General features: G+C 39.7%; 1 protein-coding gene across 1 annotated transcript; it reads left to right on the forward strand.

Moving 5' to 3' along the window:
- Window positions 1–5052: 5052 nt before the first annotated feature.
- On the forward strand, window positions 5053–7530 carry LOC134816649 (solute carrier family 22 member 21-like). Its single transcript, XM_063825590.1, has one exon. It carries the CDS (start codon window positions 5364–5366, stop codon window positions 6978–6980), a length of 1617 nt encoding a protein of 538 aa, XP_063681660.1. The 5' UTR covers window positions 5053–5363; the 3' UTR covers window positions 6981–7530.
- The last annotated feature ends 14665 nt before the right edge of the window (window positions 7531–22195 follow it).

A 22195-nucleotide genomic window follows, 5' to 3' on the forward strand; every position in this document is an offset into this window, starting at 1 on the left:
CCCCCCCCCCCCCCCTTGTCTGGCAGCTAGGTGACATTATGTAGGCTATTCTTTAATTTCCGAGTGCATATTTTTTCCCACTAATAATCATTGTTAAAATGTATCACCCAAATGTAAAGGCACAATCATAAAATTGTTCCTCTTCGCAATGGATGAGCGTTATTTGCCAAAAGTAGGGCACCCGAATTGTCATAGAATAACTCACGAGCGAAGACGATATACCTTCGGGACATAAACAGTCAAAATGTCGTTTCAATAAAATAAAGCGACCTAGATAAAATATTTCCTTGTATTTCAGATCTATTATACTTTTATTTTCTGAAGTTTCAAAAAATATTTCACAGGTGGTTGGGGCAACACCAACGGTCTTAATCAAAGTCACGGACAAGGTGGCGTATCTATGATGAACAACTCTAGCATTCTGAGCACGGGAATGCAGCAAGGGACACCCAGCCAAGCACCATTTGGGAACTTTCCCGCCGCCAACTCGGTGGGAACATTTGAGCCTCAGTATCAGATGTACCAGCAGGCCCAACTTAGTCAGCAGCAGAACCAGTTTCCAGCTCAGCAGTCTCAATTTGCTGCTCAGTTAAATCAGCAGCAACTCACGGTGGCTCAGCAGCAACAGTTCTTAGCGCAACAGCAGATGCTCGCCGCCCAGGTACAATATTATACATTTATTATCTCTACAATATTATGTATAAAATTATATCATTTATTATCTACAATATTATGTATATTTTATCATTTATTATCTACAATATTATGTATGTTATTACGTAAAATTTCTCAAATTTTCTGAATTTTTTGTATGGCAATATAATTATAGTATCTTCGGTATCGCTCCGCGCCGTAAAGTCCGTATCTTAGAGCGTGTCGTGTGGTACCGTGGTACGTTCAAACATACTTTGTCCTGACAGGATCAGGATATCGTCGTATTTTCTAATTAGTGAATTAGTGATAAGGGGAAATTACAAGAACTGATTTAATTATATTTGTTATCTGGCGTTAGGTAGTAATTTTGTGATAGAAATTTCTAACTCGCTCAGAACTCGTTTTCATGAGAATCTCCTCTTGTTTCACGTTCCTACCGATAACCGGGACAACATTCTGGTTTTAATATTGTGAAATAATTGATCTGATTTTACTTAGTACAACATCAATATTGCAAGTTCGTTACTGGCTGCAAGTGTGCTAACTGTTACTGGGAATCTAATTAGACATGTTCTCTAATTAAACACGTTCTCTAGTTCCACAACTAACAGTAACGTTCGCCAGACGGGAGGCCGACTTCCAGCCCCCCCCCCCCCCCCCCCCCCCCCCATTATTAGGGGGCCCAGGGAGATCAGATCATGTCTGACCTAGAAATGGGCTAGATACAGGGTAGAGTTTACATGTACAGTTGTAGACAACAAATGTGTGCCTTTGGTTTATATTTTAAGTGGCGACAAGAAAGGATTCTGGAACCATTTCGCCAGAATCATTCGGGATCCGGAGTTCCCTCGAACCTCGAACATGGTTGGATGTGCATCGCCAAAAGCCCTCTGTTCAAGATAAGAGTATGTGCGAGCTATTAAAGAGCAGCAGGTCATTACTGACTATCAAGTATCATATCGACAGGTTGAGTGTTGGTAAGACACCCGCTAAGAGGCGAAGGACTTGCCATACCCAACTCCACGATATCTGTTCTTTCTACTCAATATACTCTAGCAAGATCGAGTATTTGTTTACTGTAGCCTCAATGTTTCGGCACGATATTTAGTAAACTATAATTGATGTATTCAGTATTCAGTATTCAGTATTCAGTATTCAGTATTCAGTATTCAGTATTCAGTATTCAGTATTCAGTATTCAGTATTCAGTATTTAGTATTCAGTATTCAGTATTCAATAAATTTGATTAATTATCCTACGAAAAAATGTGTATTGACTTGTTAATTTAAATCAAAAGTAAGGAGTAAAACTGGGCTAGATATAGGAAAGAGTTCACATGTTCTGTAAATCATAGCTGGTGGATCACATCACTAATTATACGTCACATCACTAATTATACGTCATATGATCTGTCCCTTGGAAGTCGTGCCCGCCAGACATCACCGCTGTCGAACTTCAGTACGTTTTGAACTAGAGTCCGGGTAGCGCACTCCAGTGCGACAGAGTCTAACTTTAGGGTTTTTCAAACTAGGGCACGTGTACCAATGGTCTGCGGAGACTGATGTAAAAACTATAATCACATTACGAAACGATGATCGTTTAGAATAAAAATGTATGAATAACTGAATAAATAAATATAATCCCGGTTGCTATGTAATGTCTTATAGATAACTATTCGTTAATATACTCTTTCCGGTCTTTACTATCTCCGTTATTTAGCTTATAAAAATAATAAAAATTATTAATTTTCTTGTTTAATTCAGTAAATCTATTAACTATTCGTTAATATATTATTTCCGGTCTTTACTATCTCCGTTATTGAGCTTATAAAGATAATAAATATTATTAATTTTCTTGTTTAATTCAGTAAATCTATTAACCTTAGTTGTAGTGAACGTACGGAACGTTCACTAAAAATAGTTTGTGAACGCGTTCGCTAAAAGATTTTAACGTTCGGAACATAAGGAACGTTAATTGCTATTATGAAATTAAAATGCCGGACATAGCCCAATTATCCGGCAAAGTACTAGCGTTTCCATTGCCACTTGCCGACAGGATTTGCCACGTCGTAACAGACAATCCAAATGTCAATAAATCTCTACGACTAAGCTATTAACTATTCGTTAATATACTATTTCCGGTCTTTACTATCTCCGTTATTGAGCTTATAAAAATAATGCATATTATTAATTTTCTTGTTTAATTCAGTAAATCTATTGGTTAGCGTTGGATCAGTTTTTATTTTCATCTTTTAATGACAGATCTAACACTATTTTAATTTAAGAGCTCACCACTTTTGTAAACCTTGTAGTCTGTAGACATACTTAATGACATTCAAACTATTTGTTACTTGTTTTAATTGACAAATCTAGTTATCTATATAGGACAGTGCAGGCCGGGTGAGGACAAATTCTGTTTTGTGTGGACTTTTTGACATTTCGAATGTTTCAAGTTAAAATAGCTTGACTAAGCCTTACAGGCAACTACGAATATCACCGTGATACGGCGCCACTATGCCACTATGCATCCAAATTTATCACAATGTTATGCCTCTTGTCGTACTTAAGGTGTCATATTGCAACATTTAATAGTCCAATGTCCATTTAGTTCGCCCAACTAGATTATTAGAATACCTTAGTGCGGGTAATACCTAATATACATAGTTTATATTTGTGAGGATTCGATGACAGCTTGAATTTTCCGATTTAGAATCGTGCCCAGAGTTCTGTGACACGTGTGGTTCTTCTGAAGATGTGGTTTCTGCCGGTGTTTAGTATTTCTACATTTACCACACCTATAATATCCTCTATTAAGTAATAGTTTATCTGATGCCTTACGAAAGATGTCCTGAGGAGTGAGGGGTCTTAGGAACCATCCCTAACTGTCCCCCAAAGTTACTCAATTCATGAAAATCCCCGATCTCAGCATTTTTACCAAATTACTAAACATTTATGTATGTTCTAGCTACTTCCGGATGAGTCTCAGCAACATGTAAAACAGATGGCAATTTGCCAATTTAACGTTTTATGAGTTCAATCCTCAGGGGACTAATTATAATAACATAATTATAACTCACCCCCTGAGGATTGAACTCATAAAACTTAAAGTTGTGAAACTAACAATATTGTCAATTGTTAGTAGTACCGTTAGTTCATGCCCCAATTCTCATAACCATAGCTATTAGAAACTTTGCAGAAAACAGTCATCAATGGAACTGGGAGTAACTAGTAGCCAAAAAAGTCTTAGTGAGGCGCTGCTAAGTGAGGCACTGCTCGTGGGAAACTAAAGCTGTCACATTACCAAGTTTATGGTCATAGTCGGATCTTGTCTGATAAGCTGCTAATTAGGCTATTATTTCCTTTCTTTGTTGCCATCGGTAGGTTGCTTTGTTGGTGTTTTGCTCCACAATTAGTCTAAATCCAAGATATTCTTGTATAAATGTATATATCTTCCTTTTGTGTGCCTACCGAGCTATGTACGACCTCCAAGGTAGCCAGGTAGGTCATAGCTTCTTTAAGACCGTTGTCGTATAATCCGCCTCTTATGGACTGAAAACCTTTTTTTGTTGATATAGAGCTTAGGTCCAGGATCATTATAAAACATAACGCCGGACTTCTAGGCAGTGTGCTTGGTTGTGCGACACACTCAACTAGGAAAGGTTGAGAATCCTGAAAACCTTCCTCTTCAGTTGAAATAACGACCTTAGTTGACAGTCATGAGTAACAGAAGTAAGTGGTGTGATACCTTGCCATTGGCTCACTCATTCATTCCTCAGATATTTAAATGAAAATTGTCACTGAATGAACTGGTGGCCCTGGCTGGTGCTCTTTCAAGTTTCGAAGTAGGAATACCGATCCTGGCAATTGAATTAGCCCAACCATGATTGATTCACAAGGCCAGTCCATTTCGCCACTTATAGTAAATGAGGAATGCTGGTTAAGCTGGGTGGAACCACAGTATTATTACTAGTTCATGATTTGAGACGGTGTTTGGTTCCACCCTCGTGTCCATGTTAAGGAGAGTGTCCATGTTAAGGTGAGTGACATGTGATCCGGCCTCATGTCTACACCTTTTAGGGAAGTACCGCCCTTGTTTCCTACACCCCCGTGTCCTCCACCCGCGCCCCTTGTGTCCACCTCCCTTGTTTCCTATAACCACAGTCTCGTTCTTTAAACTGCATTAACACTTCTGCCAGTAACTACTAGTTACTGTGAAGTTCGAATATTTGACTCTCTCCGTTTCTGCAAAATCACAATTACAAAGTTCATTAGAAACGCGAGATTTCCATTGTTCAAGATTGTCCATTTTACCAGTGTTAAGATTTGGGCCTCTATAAAATCATCTGATACTCAATTTATACCCTTTATAGGCAAACATTTCTGTTAAGTCTCAGTAAGAATTATGTTTTAATCCCACTTAAATGAATGGAACTGGTTGTCACGTTACGATATTAAACGTCATAGTCAGACTCTAAATTTCAATACATTTAATGGATTTGTAGTTTGATCTAGTTTAAAACACATTGCTTGTTAACTTCCGTACTCCGTCGTAGACATGGATTATATGAGCATCTTTTAAATTGCGTTTGATGTTGAACTTTTGTATTCTTATCTCGAGACTCGAATTGCTTAGAAAAATCGATAAACGTCCTCACAATTCTGATATAGAACAACCTCACCATTTCATATAACAACTCTCATCAGAAAAGCAATGGGCTTGGACAACGGGTCGGACAACCGCCTCGCTCTCGTCACTCCTGATGAGGACCTAAACAAGAAACAGTCCCTGACAATAGACCAGGTTGTGGACAAAATATACCAGGGCCCAACCATCAAGCTGTTCCTGGTATTTTGGACGGCTGTAGCGGTTATGTATGTGACAGCGGCTGAGACCTACATAACAGTGTTCACAGGTCGGATTCCCTACACGGAGTGGACATGTGTCTCGGACACGTGTCAGAGTTTGTATGTGGCAGCTAACATCTCCGACTCCTTCTACTCGGAGACGTCAATGTGTGATAATGAGCTGGTTGCTGGGACTGACTTCAATTGGACGAGCACGAGAACTACTTTCTCTATAGACTGGGGCATCTACTGTGGTACTGAGTCTAAACTCTCTTTGGCGTCCAGCTTGTTCTTCATTGGGGCTCTTCTGGGATTGCTGACTTCTACTGCAATATTCGATAAGTTTGGAAGAAGAAATGGAGCGATTGTTGGGTCTTTCATTTCAGCTTCAGCTACATTAGCAGGGGTATGGGCACCTAATTATGAGGTCTTGCTTGCCATTAGGATCGTCCAGGGATACGGTCAGTACATGAGTTTCACTGGGGTTTACTGCTGGATACTTGAGTTTGCGCCTAGCCACCTCCGGTGCAACATCAACACCATTACCCTCTTTGCATGGAATTTAGGCTTTTTCCTCATGGTTGGCTTGGCTTACTTCATCACAACATGGCAGTATATCTTCCTAGCCGTTGCTGTTATCAACTACGTGTGTATCATTTCTCTTTTTATCTACCCAATATCCCCACGATTTGCACTGGTCCAGGGACGTGATGAGGATGCTAAGAAGATCCTGCAATCATACTCACGAATATACGGTAACGAGATGTCGATGGAGTCTGTGGATTTGGTGTACAAGGACAGAGTGCAGAACTTTTGGGAGCAAATCAAAGATTTCAAGACTCACCCCGCTATGCTGAAGAGAACATTGCTGGGCTGTATTTGTTGGTTCATGTGCGGAGCCTTGTTCTACGGGTTTTCTTTTGGATGGAGCAAAATTGGCTCCAATATCTACACGGCGTACTGTTTTGCGGCTGTTGGGAACACCATCGCGTTTGCTGTAATGACACCAACTTGCAATCTGATTGGTAGAAAGAAATCAGGCCTTGTTTTCTTCGGGATCGTAGTCCTCTCAAATCTGTTGGCGATGCCAGATGTCAACTTTTCTGACAAATGGACCCTGAACTACGTTGCCTGTTTGATCGGCAGTATTTCAGTCCTCGCTGCCTTTCTCCTTATGTATCTCTTCACCAGCGAGCTAGCCCCCACCTCACATCGCGGCATGATAATGTCCCTCAGCTCCAGTTGTGCCCGGTTAGGTAGTTTCGCTGGGCCTTATATTAGTTTACTTTACAAGGTAACGGATAGGAGAGTAACTGCTGGGGTATTTGGTGGAATGGCCCTTATCGGCGTGGCTGTGGTCTTCTTCCTGCCGGACACTACTGGGGTGAGGATACCGGAGGTGCCGGGTGATCTGACATCTGGGACTGAGTACCAGAAGGTCGAGAACGGGACACAAGTTCCAAACCATGAAGAGGAAGCTTGAGAGAGCTGATTAGATCGCTCGTGATGTAACACGTGATATAACACGTGATGTAACACGTGATATAACACGTGATATCACACGTGATGTAACACGTGATATAACACGTGATGTAACACGTGATATAACACGTGATATAACACGTGATATAACACGTGATATATTTCAAATAGACTGTGATATAATAGACTTCTTGTCGATAATAGGTTTGAATCGTGATATTTTATTAAATTGTCCACTTTCGTTGACTTTTACACTGGTAAACTGATGAAATTAATTCTAGGATTTATAGTTTAGTTGGTAATCCACATTTATAGTGTTTTGCTTATTAGTGGTTTATATACATTATTCGTTTATCTACATTACACCGATGTATTTTATGGCCAATAATAATATATAAAATATGGATATTTTGTTTGTTCACTCGCTGTTTTGTGCCTATTCTATGTACATTTATTGAACTGTTGATATATTTAAATGTATATCGGAGGTCTTTAATAAGCAATGATAATGTTATATTATTAAGATAGCTTAATAGAAAAATGAATCATCGCTTCAATTCGACAGAGGCTATCATTACCAATACAAACAGACAATGAAATAAATATTGCCACTCAAATTAAAGCCTATATCACAACAAATTTTACCAGATTGCATCCTTGAAATAATAAATTACTCCTTCTTTACCCCTTCTTACCCCTTCTTTACTCCTTTTAATTTCAGATGGCGACACAGCCGGGGATGCAACCAATGTTTACGATGCAGAATCAATCTCATAACCCTTTCATGGTTTGTGATTTAAAGTTAAAACTGAGAATATACTGGTGTTATATTCACCCTCACTTGCATTTTTAGCGCAAAAATATTTTTTAAATAGAAATTTTTACCCGTTACCCAGCAATTTTTCTGTTGGTGATAGTTCAAGTAGATGTTAAACTCGTGTACGTTACTTCAGATGGCGGCAAGTCAGCAGCCTACAAATCCCTTCACCTGAACCCGAGCACATCACGTGTTTGCCACGTGTTAACCACGTGTTTGTCACGTGTTAACCACGTGTTAACCACGTGTTATCCGTGTTGTTCTCCCATCATGTTACAATATAGAGCTGTAGAATGTAGATACAAGACTTGAAGACTATGTATTTGGTCAGGGTAGAAATTGGACGGAATTGATAAATTAATGAGATGTGTTATTCTGGATATGTTTGTTAGAAATATGAGACGTTGACGTTGATAAATGATTTATCTGAACTCTCAACCGGTATCCTGGTCAGCAAAGGTAACAAACAAAGTTGTTATTTGGGTTCCATGGTTAAAATCCGTTTTTAAATTCTGGGGGTTCTAGATTATAAATAATTGGTCAGTGACGGCATTATATTACAATATTAATATTAACTGTTAAGTCGTTAAATCATTTTGTTGCTTTAACTTTTCATGTTTAAAAATGGTATTCCAAGCTAATTGCAAATATGTTTGAAAAGTTTGTTGAGCTTCCAATTAAAATATATTCTTAAATGGATAACCCACTTTGTTATCCCAGTTTTTTCTCTTCGTATTGATTGTTATGGATGATTTATATTATAGTTGTTGGTGTTGTTAAGATAACCCGCAAATACCTTTGGAGTTTAGTGCAATGTGATAGAGAGATGATGACACTATGATGATTGTTACGATATAATCCAATAACTATTGCTAGTTTTATTTATCCTTTTTCCGAGTCTAAATGATTTTTACTCGTTTAAATATTGACTTGTAAGCCTGTTGGAGGTGTTTATAGCTAGCTGTTGAGGTATGTAGTTCTGTTAAAATATTAAAGATCTAAGCTTAATCCTGGCATATTCCGTTAGCTATGTATTAAGTTTATTGGAAATTACTATACATGAATTTCCTTCTTTGCATACATAATATAATCATTTTTTTTCTTACCCAAGTAAATTTTTGAATTGATATTGTTAAATATTCATAAGCAAAAGTTTGTTAAATAAGATTTTTAATATATAATTATGAAATTTTGAGGGGACCTTCAAAAAACAAATTGGTCGAACTTATATTTATTTGATCTTGCTCTGTTATATTGTATTGCACGCTTTTTCCCTTGAATATATATGACGTTGTGAATTTGTGTTATACTTATTGTCTTCAAATGTCCTATAAATACGATGGTTTTAATAGTACTCATGAAATTTCTGTATTATTTGTAGTCACACAAAGTCTGCAGTATATAATAGTAGTTCTAGTAAGTTTATGTTGGAGGACTTCGACGCGCCGCGCAAACTATCATTCTTACTTCGCAACGATCTGGAAGGGTCGACATCGTCAATCAAAGTTTATGTTACCTAAGGACCCCAGGCTATTATGTTCATTAACATATAGATATAGATATAGATTTGGCGGAATGACAGGCTGAGCGCGGCCCAGTAACCCAGGCTATTATGTTCATAAAGATTCGGCGGAATGACAGGCTGAGCGCCGCCCAGTAAAGTTTATGTGACTCGCTTTTTGGTGAAATCGATTCCCAAACAACCGCGCTAAAAATTAAAATGAGATTAAATTCAAACTATCACATGAATGCAATGCTAAAAATTTAGTTTAGACTGGCCGAAGAGGTAATTGTCCTATCTTTATTAATACTTCTTATCACGTTGAAGGATTGAGGATCGGACATCGTCGCTTTTACTGGGCCGCGCTCAGCCTGTCATTCCGCCGAATCTAGCTATTTGGCGGATGTTTATGGCTCAGGCTATGTTTATGAACATGATAGCCTGGGGTCCCCAGGTAACGTCGCTCTACCCCGCCCGATGATGATCTCCTGCAACTTCCCCCAGCGCCGCAGCACTATATAGGAGAGTTCGACAACGACACGTTTCTCCAGCACATTGTAAACTATATGTGTCATGCGCTAATCACCATCACCGCTCGCCTAGCATCCCCCCCCCATTTCGCATCCCCCCGGGTCCCCACTACGGCCCCTTGTCATAATCACGCTGAAGATGATACAGAATCCCGCACGTCTTCAGTCTTGGTATAAATTATACTGGCAACGTCAATAAACTTATTACGCAGTAACGCGAGACCAAACCTTAATCCACCATTTATTTATGAAACAAGCTTGATTGACGATGTCAATCCGTCGAGATCGTCGCTCGATGCGAAGCAAGACTTGTAGATCGCGCGGCGCGTCGAAGCGGCGAAAGACCTCCAAGAAACAAGCACGTCACGTCGCGTAATATTGTCAATTTTTAATGCAATGCTAATGTGCATGAACTGACCCTGCGCGCGCTACTTCGTTTAGATGGAAGAGACTTAGAAAAGTAGCATCAACCATTTGATGCAATACGTAGTAGCTTGGTATACAATTAAGCACGTACGACATATTAAATGAACAAAATAACGTTAGTCTTTACGTATTAACCATACCACTGCAAGCGCAAGGCTATGATGGAGAAACACCAAGTTGGGAGGGACTTCGCCGCTTCGACGCACGCGCAAACTACCATTCTTGCTTCGTCGATCTTGACGGATGTTACTCGTCTAAATTTCTTTGAAGTAGCGCGCGCCGCTTTCTTCTAGTTCTCGAATGGCAAGTGCTACGAAGTAGCGCGCGCCGGGCCTGATCATTAACAATTGACAAATGGGTCAACGTCGATCTCGAGGTTGACATCGTCAATCAAAAGGTTGCTTCGCATCGTGCAACGTTACTGGGTGGCGCTCAGCCTGTCATTAATCCACCGAATCTTTATTCGGCGGATGTTTATGTTTATGAACACAATAGCCTGGCGTCCCCAGGTAACGTGCAACGACGCAGTTTACCTTTGATAAAATAACTTAATTATTTTAATGTTTATTTTACCTCACTTCCGATTTTTATTATGTAAAATTTAAAGCCTAAATCAAATTTCTAAAAATGTTATAACGGCTACACTTCCTTTTTCTACAATCTTGCTAAATATCATGAGATTTCAACTCCAATTGCGAGCTGAAATTGGTCAGCGCTTGATACATGTTTCGTATCCAAATATCAAGTTGCGCGAAACAGAAAAGTGGCATGCAACGTATGTCTGATGGTCAAGTCAGCACGAAGGGTCAGTTTTTGCTTACTTTTCAGTGGTTTTTTATGTCCCCGTTGCCGGTACGGGGAGATTTCGTCAAGCTTTAAAATATAATATAGATATGTATTCAGTTTATAGAGTATTAGGAATATTTTATTTATTTATAAATGAGTAAAATTATGCCTAATGTATTTCTCAACTATCGGTCAAATGGGCATCGATGGAGTTGCCTCCCATAATTGGAGTTGATAATATCCTTATTACCTGTGAATCTTGGTGTTTGGTCTCCTGTCCTAATGAAATTGGCAGATCCACTCAAAATATACACTTTTTTTTTTTTTTTTGAAAACTGGCCACGGGCCTAAATATTACATATCAATCAATTACAATTCATTAATATTACCAATATTAACAACTATCGAAAATATTCAAGAAAGTATTCTCTAGCCCAAAAGTGGCCAATATTTAAATCTAATTCTTCAAATATTGTCTGGTTATATCGCAACTTGGGCCCTCTGTCCCCCACTTATCGAAATAACAGGTGTCTTTAATACCTCAAAGGTCAAGCGCTTTCTAAGATATGATAACTGAGTCTAAATAACGCAGTCCTGTTTGGAGATTCCATCTTTTGTGCAAGCTTTTACTTCAAGCGTTGCGGTTCGATCCCATTGCCTCCTGTTGTGGATAAAACCTAAAGGTGTAAAGGTAGCTTTTTCCACTTCTAGGACCCTTGCATATTTGCTTTAATACTTTCAACACTACTATTATTAACTAAATATTTTGAGGATGTTCCATATGTCCTGGCTTGCTAAAGTCAAACTGCATCGGGGGTACTTTGATGGTCCGGGGGTGCTGAAACAGAAGGACTGCACTCTTAACCTGTTAAGAGTTAAGTAGTTGTAGTGAATGATGTTTCTGTTGGCAATGTATAACTCCATTCACACCACAAACCACAATTGGACATTGGAACAACCCTGGTTTAATGTGTAAGATAGTGTTGAAAGAATTTTTAGACTTAAAATTGAAACTTCCACTTCGATAACTTTGGGGGCCTGTGCTCCAAGAAAAACAGGTTGACATTATATATAGCTTATGGTTTATATGTAATGTTTTCTGATTCAATGATTAGGGCTTAGCCAGTCAACCACCTCATATTTTTTCATACTCACTCACTCTCTGGTCCCCATGGAGTCGTAGTCCGTCAGTCCGGTCTATTTTCAATTCTTTTTGAATCATTTTGCCTAATCCAAGTTTACACTTTCATGTTTTCCACAACAGAACTTTCAAACTACCTTTCTGCTCTTCCTTCTTTTCAGTGAAGTGTGCTAGTTGGGACGTGGAAGGGTGCCCCTGGTCTGCTGGTACCCCATTGCTTTCTTCACCATGATGGGAAAACCCCCCACTGAACACTCAAAACAGAAAAGTCTGTGAGAAACCTCAACCGCTGGCAGGACCAGACTTTATCCACTACGGATCCTGTCAGGTTACACCCACCACTTCTCAGCTTCAGTCATTGATGAATTGACGAATGCTTAGCGATTGTCGATAATAATAATTCATCTGAAAATCAGGACCACAGAAGAAGAAAAAATTTAGGCAGTCTCCTTAGTTTTTTCAAATCGATTCTGCTCCCCTCGACACCTATCTGTTAACCCATTGCACGACCCCTACGCGCTGAGGTAGACTTATTCAAGATTAACATTTTGCAGTATCTTAAAACTTGAAAAGTAAATAACGTTTGCAATCATTAACTTCCACACATGATCAAGAGCTGCTCATCCTGAAACAAAGAAGCTCACCCTTGCAGAGGTCTCCTTTCCCTGGCTAGGTCTTGCTGAAAGTGTTTGCGCTGTGGTGAATGGACATAGGGTTGACAATGAAGTCAAGTCCCTTTCCCACTTGACAGGTCCCTGCAGCATGAGCATGCAACGGGTCACACTCCATCTGATGGTAGCTCTATACTACCATTCTCTAGAAGCCATCCAGATGTCCATCAAGGAACATCAACAGACAATGATAGCCAAATCTCAAAACTTCTTGACTCTATCAACAACAAGCTTGCTGAGCTCAAACTTGACATCAACTGTTTAAAAAACAAGAGTAGGTCGTCAACTGTTTCCCCCCTGATCTGCCCATGGCCTCCTTTCCATATAAGTCACCTGCTCCATGTGAAACTGACAAGAACAGCTGCTCCTAGATGCACAGAAGCATGCAAGTGTAGACGGACCCTAAGTCCAAGCACATTCTGTCGTATGTCCCAGAATTTGTAGATGGAAAAATTGAACTCTGAGCTCTCCAGTTTCTTAGGACCAAACAGAAGGAAGCCTTGATGTAACTCGAAAATTGGACATGGGGTTGTGAGCTTGGCGAACCTTATCGTACCCGGGGGCTAAAGCTGAAAAAACCGGGACCTCAACAGGAATTTCTGAGGTTCTTAATAAGTGTCTCCAAGATAAAGGAAAGAAGTCTTAGATAGTTTCAACAATCAACCAGTGCTTGATAAAATCGGTACACGACGGGAAAACAGCTTTCTTCCTAAGCACTGTGATTAACGAGCAATCATTTGGTTCCATGAAAGTTCCATTTTTTACAGTATCCTTAGGTGGTGGATTGCTCGGGTCAATTCACCAAAAACGGATCAACTGAAGGAGAAAAATCGTAGAGGACATTAGATGGGTGTAGTCTTCTATGTGAGGCAAACAGTCCCAGTTTCTGTGGGACCCCGAATTGATAAGAGCCAGAAAAGAGGGAATTGAGTATCGTATAACCATTTCGCTACGTAAGCAGGAGCACCAATGCGGACATTGATTATTTGGGATTCAAAACACCCGGTTCTCAAATTTGGGGCGGTAAGGAAAATTTGGTCACAAAACTGCTGGGGAAAAGAAAATTGAATGTTTCACAATACTCAATAGATCAGTTAAGACCCTGTTTCTTGTGTAGGATACAAGAACGTTGTAGTACACTGTGGTGTAAATATATCAAGAGGGGAGGGGGGGATGTTAACATTGGGCTAATGAGAAGACAACATACAGCCAAGAATATTTGTGATATATGTCCTACTCTAAAGTTATAGTTTCACCATCCTTCCAAAATAGGTCTCCTGGCTGAATGACAGAGCCATGGAGGTTTAATAGTTTATTATTTGGGTTACTGTAATTACTAATACTAGAATAGGACTTTAGATTTTGATAGTTTTGTTGATGAGGAGGGTCTACTGGACAGCAGTTTTGAGATACAAGACGCCGGATGACCCAATCCACCTGGGGTCAAGCGGTATCTTTAAACTCTTTCCCGGGCAAATTTGGGCCCATAAGATCCTAGGTCAGCCCTGATGATGGGAGGTTGTTCAGTTGCTGTTTACCAAGCCCAAAAAGATTTTCCCCACGTTCTCGTAGATCCGTAGTTATGTATGTTAGCCAAAACTAATATGCGAAATTGGTTGCTGCTGCAATAGACCTGTGCGGATGGACATCCATTCATAACTTGTCAGATGTTGTGGGGACAAAATAATGCCAAAAAATGCCCAAAAATGATGATAACTTAGTCAACTTTGAGATGCACATACTGCACAAATATGCCACTGATGCCAATTGATATCGTTCGGTATAACCTTTTACCCAATGCTCAAAACTTTCTCACTAACAGAGTTGAATGCCACCATCCTACCTAAAAATTCATGCTAAATATTTTGTCCAAAATTATTCTAAATATTGATGGATATGCATCAAACTTTGACAACTTTGCAGTGAATTGGTCTTGTAATCGACCCCAAATTCTCTGTTATCGGTCTAGCAGGAAGACAAACACTAATCCCGAAAATGGAACTCTGGATCAGCTTAACGGTTATCCTTTGTTCCCAATCACGCTAATTTGCAGAGAAAAACCAGTTCAAGGTAAGGAGTCAGGAGGTGTGGTCTTTACCTACACGGATTCCCTTAACTTTAACAAATCACGCGAACTTTACCTCTCTGTAATGAACTCATCGAATCATGATTGTATCATCACTAGCTTGCAAGATCCAAAACGGTCGAAGGGGTTATATACGTCCCCCAAACGCTCACTTGAGATGTTCAACAAGGTATGAATGTATTCTTCTCAAAACTGGATGGCAAAAAAGTTATATTCTTGGTTGATTTTCAATGTTAACATTTTGAACGACCCATCTCCATCATAGGGGGCAAATTTCAAGAAATGATATTCAACAACGGCTTATACCCACCTTATCATTACCAAACTCACCACAATGCCTGGCTGTTCCAGGACCTGTATTGGAAATATCCATACCAATGTCGTTGATCATCGCTTATGTCTGGTGTGATATCTGACAAGAATCTCCCACCATCACCCTATATTCACTCTTATGAACTTTCCCCTGACTCTGTGCCAACAACATGATTCATCAGACAACATTACTATACACTACGACTATAGTTATGCTAACTTAGGAAAGCTCGGTTCTTGAAATAGAAAACGATATAGATAGGTACCACCACAGCTGTAACACCTTTTGACTCTTTCGTGCAGTTATTTCAAGAAATAGATTAGATTTTGTTCTTGCAAACTTCTAACTCCTAGAAACCATACTAAACGTGAACAGCATAACCAAAACCTTGCGATCACCCAGGGCGCATGAACTGCATTGACAAGAAAGCTAGGTTGTATTTCGAAAATGGAAGAAGACTTGTCATTAAAAAACTACCTGATGGGGATTCCAAAAACAAGCACTATACTACAGGAAATCGACAACGTTTCTCAAAAAAGCTCATTAAAGATGGCAAAGGTATGCTGCATACTCAAAAATTCGAGAAGTACAGCATGAACTCAAAACGACCTGGGGAAATTAATAAAATGAACTCCGTGGCAAAAAATATATCTAGATGTAAGGGCGATTGTCATAGATGGCCAGAGAGTACTTGCAGACGAATAATTGCTAACAAATTCTGTGACATTTATTTTACATTCTCTTGCAAGTAACTCTCAATAAAAATGTACTGTAAAACAATAGTATTTCTACTGGACCAGTAGATCATTTGCTCAGTTTATGTCTAATTCGGTATCTGACTCCATATACTGGAAGGAAGAAACTAATGAAGAAGAATTTGAGGTGATCCGAGATCTTTCAAACATGGTAAGCCAGTGGACATTACCTGTAGTTGTTGTAAAATAAACCGGCAAAATCATTGCAGGTACCTTTGGCTAGGCTTACAACACATGTATACAAAGTGGTACATCCCAAGTATTTTAAAACTGGTAAAGTTATTCCTATTTACAAGAATGGACAAAAAGAAGCATTGAAAATTATCGGACTGTATCAATCTTACTTTTATTGGAAAGATCTTCGAGAAAGGTTAATTATAACGCCTCTATAATTTTCTTTCACATCTAAAGGTGTACTTAACAGACTAACACGTTTGGTTTAGAAAAAGGCACATTCTACCACCATGCTCTACACAAAATCTATAGGGACTCCGTTATAAGTCTCTGGCAAGCAAGAAACATGTTCCTAGGGATATTCATTGACTGAGCCAAAGCCTTCGCACCCTTGAATTCACAGCTATTCTTTTATGCATATTAAATTCTACGGTTTAGGGGGCCCCTGCCCTTACCTTGACTAAAAAGCTATTTGACTAACAGAAAAGCAGTTATGTTATGTATAACGATGTACCATCAGAAAACAATGGACGTGAAATTTGGTGTACCACAAGGGTCAATTCTAGGGCCGTTACTCTTCCTATGTATCTGAACGATATAGTAAACTGCTTTTTCAGACAGTGAGGGTGAATGAAATTTGTACTTTTGCTGATTGACACTAATATCTTTCATATCAGGACATCTAGAGAAGCAACATACAAAAAAGCCAACTTAGTACTTAAACATGTCTCGATTTACATGAAATGTATTCTACTTCATATCAACATGTCCAAATGCTGTACATTACTATTTAAACCTGCCTCTGAAATGATGACACTGGTGCACGGACAGACCATTGCAATCCTGCTAGTTGAATCTAGATCAATATCATCAATGGATTAAGGTTATTACTAAAGTCAAGGATACCAATTATAGGTGTTGTTATAGATAGTAAGCTAAACTGATTGCCCACATGCACTTCATCCGTAAAAAAAACGCGTCTTTGGACTGGTGCAATCTGCAGAATTCGGCACTCGATACCTTCTGAAACTGTATTTGAAAATATTATAATGCTCCTTTTGAATCACATCTCAGTGCACGGATAAGTGTGTGGGGTGTTTGTTGTCCTCAAATGAAACGGTTCCAATGATAGTCTTCTTTTCATCAAACAGAAGCAACTGATAAGGATTCCTTTTTGGCGACCTTGACTATATTTAGATAAACAATCAACATGTGCACGTACTAGACCATTACGTATGCAAAATCTAGACCATAAACACTTGGAAAAGGAACATACAAAACCCAGTTTTAATAGATTAAAATACTTACGGCTCAAAACTTGTACAAAATATCACCGGCATCTTAGAATTTTCTAAGAATTATCAAGGACCCCACTGCCATACTCCCTTTATGAGACTTTCAACCTTTTTCAAACCGTGCAACGAGTCTCACGGTTATTCTCCTAATTAAAATCATCAAAATTACTTTTTGTTTAATGCAGCCAAGCTTTGGAACGCTGTTCAAAAAAAAAAATATTTAACTTCAAGCAATTGCTTAAGAAAACGGCCATTAGTTGATTAAAAACTGAGAACAAAGCACTATTTATACAAGCACAGGCAGTGACTTAAAAGATACTTGGACTCCAAAACAATTTAAATTGCAGTAAATCAAGTCTTGAATTGCAGCGGGCGCACAACTTACTATACTATTCGGATTGTAACTTAGACAGAAAATCTGTCAAATCGATTTTGGGCGCTTTTTAACCATATGTTGTAATGTTTTTTTTTAGATACTAAATATCTAAATTTATAAAATTTTTTATCGGAATGAATTAATTGATTGATATTTAATATTTATTTCGGTAGGTTATATGGTATTTGATATTTGATTATATTGTATTGTTATTATTGAACGAAGCTAACTCTAGGACATAGTTATACTACTGCTTTTAAGAAAGGGGACTTGGAGTAATAACGACAAGTTGCTTAAAAATTTCTATCCAAACCAAGAACTCAGGGGAGGCAAAGGTGGGTGCGTAAACTTTTGTCTGCACTCTGCGATCCTGTATCACCCAGGATTCTTCTCGACGTATCTTTTGTAAAAGGTATATACCTTCTAGTCAATCTCTTTGCTACTCACGTCCCCTAAGAATCTGTATCTAAAGTTGTGCTAAGTTATATATATATAGAAAATTTACTTTTGTCTGCTTTAATTGATACTAAATAAATTGTTGTTTTCTTGAAAAAATTGTTGTTTTCTTGCTCTTTTCTTCTCAGTCTCTTGAGCCAATACAACATAGGAAATTGGGTTTAAGCGGCGTTGGTTGGAGCAGGAAGCGTGAAAACACTCTTTACAATCCAAAAAATGCTCTTTCCAACGCATTCAAAACGATTTCTTGCTGATAAATCTAGTCGGGCTTGATCTCCAGTTACTGTACCTCGTGGTGGTAACTGCATGCCGCTAACTGGAAGAAGAGGGGGGGAGCTCTGTCTGAACGTCTTTGCATTTGACTGTCCGCATGATATTAGCTATTGTATCTCGAAGTGAGTTATGCTAAGGTCACATAACCCCAAGGTTTAACACGTGAGGGCATGGTTTTGCGAGTAGGAAATCACCACAAGTACAAAGTTAGTTTTGGACAATCTTGCAGCTTCAGGTTTATATCATAAAGCTATAGCATCTGAAAACTGTGCTTAATCAGGAGAAACATAGCTTTTGAGGGTAAGGTGGTTAGCCAGGAAACTTTCACCTTCTCTGCTGCTAGCTGTAACATTACGTTAGATGTTTGTGGCAGAGGACTCCTGGAAATTCACTTGTTTTTTCCTGTCTTTGGTGTATTGTAATACGTCATTGCGATCTTTACTGATGGATGTCTTGATTTCCATGGCTTTTATCCTTGTTTTCATCTTGGATTAGTATCGCGTTTTTAGCAAAAACTGTAGCTTTGGACTGGAATACAGGAACTCTGAGTTGGCCAGTTTCTGTTATTATAGGATTACCCCAGCCCTCCATACCTTGGTGGTAGAGAAAAGGATCTCGTTCTAAGGTGTCAGTGCAACTAAATGTCTATCAAGGAATCTGGAATGAACTCCTCACTGATGGAAGTTCGAGTGGTTTGAAGTCTATTCTTGGCTATCTTTCCAGGTGTTTAGTCCTAAGTCCTACACACATAGTTCCAACTTTTTGAAAGTCCATATACAAAATGCAGAATATGCACCTTTGAGGCTCTCTTGATGCAATTCCTGCTAATTGCTCACGTCACGACACATTTCACTTTCTGGTCTTATAAAGCTGTGATGCCTTCTATTGACCAATAAAACTTGCTAAATACCCTTCCCAAACTGGTTGTGATGTTTGACATCAGAAAACATCTCTTTTGCAGCTTGTTCAAAATCAGGCTTCACCCTGGTCCATTGCGACACAAAGTTTTCCACCATTTTTGCAAGCCCAAACTACTTTCCTCCTGCAGCTCGCTCGTCACATCAGCATACCAAAACTGTTTGGTGCTTTCTATGTTGTGTGTAGAGTAAATTAAGGGATAGTTGCCACAAGCATAGAAACCCATGGCAGGTTGGATCTCCTTGAGTAGTGCCAGATTCACTTAGATCATTCTCTCTCCGCCAGATAAAATAACTCCGCGGGGATTCTGTAGATGTTCATAGATATGTTGCAGCCTTGGGCAAACACATACATGTTATTAAGTGCCATCTCTGTCAGCAAATTGAAAGCATTCTCAGCCTCAAACAAAGATCATTGCTTCTGTTCAGGGGTTTCAAAGAGCTCCTTGGCTGCATGGGACTGCAGCGTCATCCTCCTTGAAGACCGACACAAACTGAATAGGTGCTGTTGAGGTAGCAAAATCTTCTTGCGATGTCATCATAAACAGATTTGCCAACAATTCTTCTGATAACCTCACCAAATCCCATAGGGCCGCACCCCGGGCTTTCTTATCCAGAGTAGCACCAGCCTACAAGCAGTGAAGGAATTTCCGTTAACTCAGGTCCAACATATCTGACACAATTACAAAGGACCTCTCACCATGTTTGCAATATCCGCTACAAAGAGCATCTGACTTTTTCCCGAACCTGCTTTGAACACAGAATCCGTTTTTCCACCCGTCAGAAGACAGAAATCCAGCCTGAGGGCCCTCCAGCACCTGAACTTGTTGGCTTACATGGCCTGATCCTGTCTCCGGTCTATGCTTAATCAAAAATGGACGGACCACATGTCTAAAATGGGCATTTAGGCAACTGCTTCTGGGGGCTGGGGTGGTGGCTTTCGGATGGTTTCTCCTTGAGGACTTTTAATAACTTCTGCTGTGGGGTTAAGCGCATGTTGCTCTCTTTCCATATCAGCGCATTGCCGCAGATACTTATTTTTTCCCCCCCCTCCATCATCAGTCGAGTGAACCCACCTTTTTCAATCTGTCCTTCTCGTACTCCTTCCTCCAATCTCCTCTGGATTTCTCTATCTTCTCTCTGGTGTTCAGTCAATTTCCCTTTTTTGCCATAGTTTCATTTCTTCGTTTCAAGGCTTTTGCTGTGGTCTGCAGTCTTTGATTTTTGGTTGCTTCTGACTGAAGCAGCATGGCCGGCATTCTTATCATATAAGAGGGTCAAACAAATTTCTCTCCATAGCACTGCTGATCCAAAGTTTTTAACAACCTTGGTCATCTCCTCTATGAAACACCTTGCCATATCGCCCCCTGAGGGGAGGAATAATAATAGATTTCTCTTCCATTGAACAATCTCATCGTAAATTTCCTCACACTTAATCTTCACTTCTTCCACCTTTCATTGGGGACTAACAAAAGGAGGGGGGAGATCTGTGAACTATCGTAGTCAGGAAGTGAGCACTGGAATAGCCGGAGCCTCAACCATTACTTCTTGCTCATCAACTTTTACCTCCTTATCTCTTTAATCGCTTGGCCGTGAGTAGGTCGTTTCTCTTGGGTTCTGTAACCTCAGGGTCTCCTAGTTCCAGAGGAAACTTGAGTTAACTGTGTATATTTTCAGAAGTTGAATGTTATTTCAACACACTCGTCACAGAACAACCAGTGGAAGTCTGTTTTTATAAGCTGTTCTTAAATTAGGCTATCATGTTAATACAAGTACAGTGGAACCATCTTTTCGCAACTATTGCAGAACCTGCCGCATCAAGGTCAGTACACAGAGAGGAACAAACAGGGCAGGTATCATTGGTCCTCTCGGAGATGTCAGTTGAGGTTGGCTGTCAGATGTAAACTTCCCTTAGATATCAGGCTGAAGCAGAATGTCTAATGTACTGTCCAGCATGATCCACTTCTGATGTCAATTCTGGTACCAGTGTGCACCAAAAAGGACCAACTGATACTGTCTACTTCATTGTTAGATTTAGATCGGTTTTCAATCATTTCCAACCCAAAAAACGGGGGGACCACCATGTTTTCCGCGGTCGATTACCAGCAGGGCTGTAGCTTGGCTGCTGACCGTCCTACTGGATGGGGGTTCTCCTTACAGTAGTGGATCCGGAATTAGGATCTGATGGAGTAATCTCGACACCAGAGGGTTTTACAGAATATTTCGTCAAAAGGAATATTTAATTCTTTTTAAAACAAAAACATATACTGAAAAATATACACATACCAAATTTGGAAACGATTGTTTTACATAACAATTTTGCAGGGATGTTTCCATCAGGGATCACCCTCCTCCTTTAACTATTATCTCTTTTTGCGGTGTCAGCTCCTCTCCCCAGACCCAATCTTGTATTGATAATGGCAGAATGATATAGGTTGGGGGACGTGGCCCCAAAAAACCCTTGACCTTAAACTACACACCCAACCATAGCTAAGCTTGCATCCCAAGGAGTACGCTCACCGGGACTACACAGTGCTGCTTCAGTCTGCACTCCCCTCTCGAGCAGGACTACTGAGGCAGGGGTTGGGGCAGAGGACTGGGGTCATACATAAACTTCGGTTGTTTACGCGGAAAGGGGGCTTGGCAACTTAGTGAGCACCCACTATGGCAGATTATTTGGAAAAGTGGGGTACAAAACT

This window comes from Bolinopsis microptera, chromosome 6, assembly GCF_026151205.1.
Source record: "Bolinopsis microptera isolate Bmic1 chromosome 6, MBARI_Bmic_1.0, whole genome shotgun sequence".
Classification (NCBI taxonomy): domain Eukaryota; kingdom Metazoa; phylum Ctenophora; class Tentaculata; order Lobata; family Bolinopsidae; genus Bolinopsis; species Bolinopsis microptera.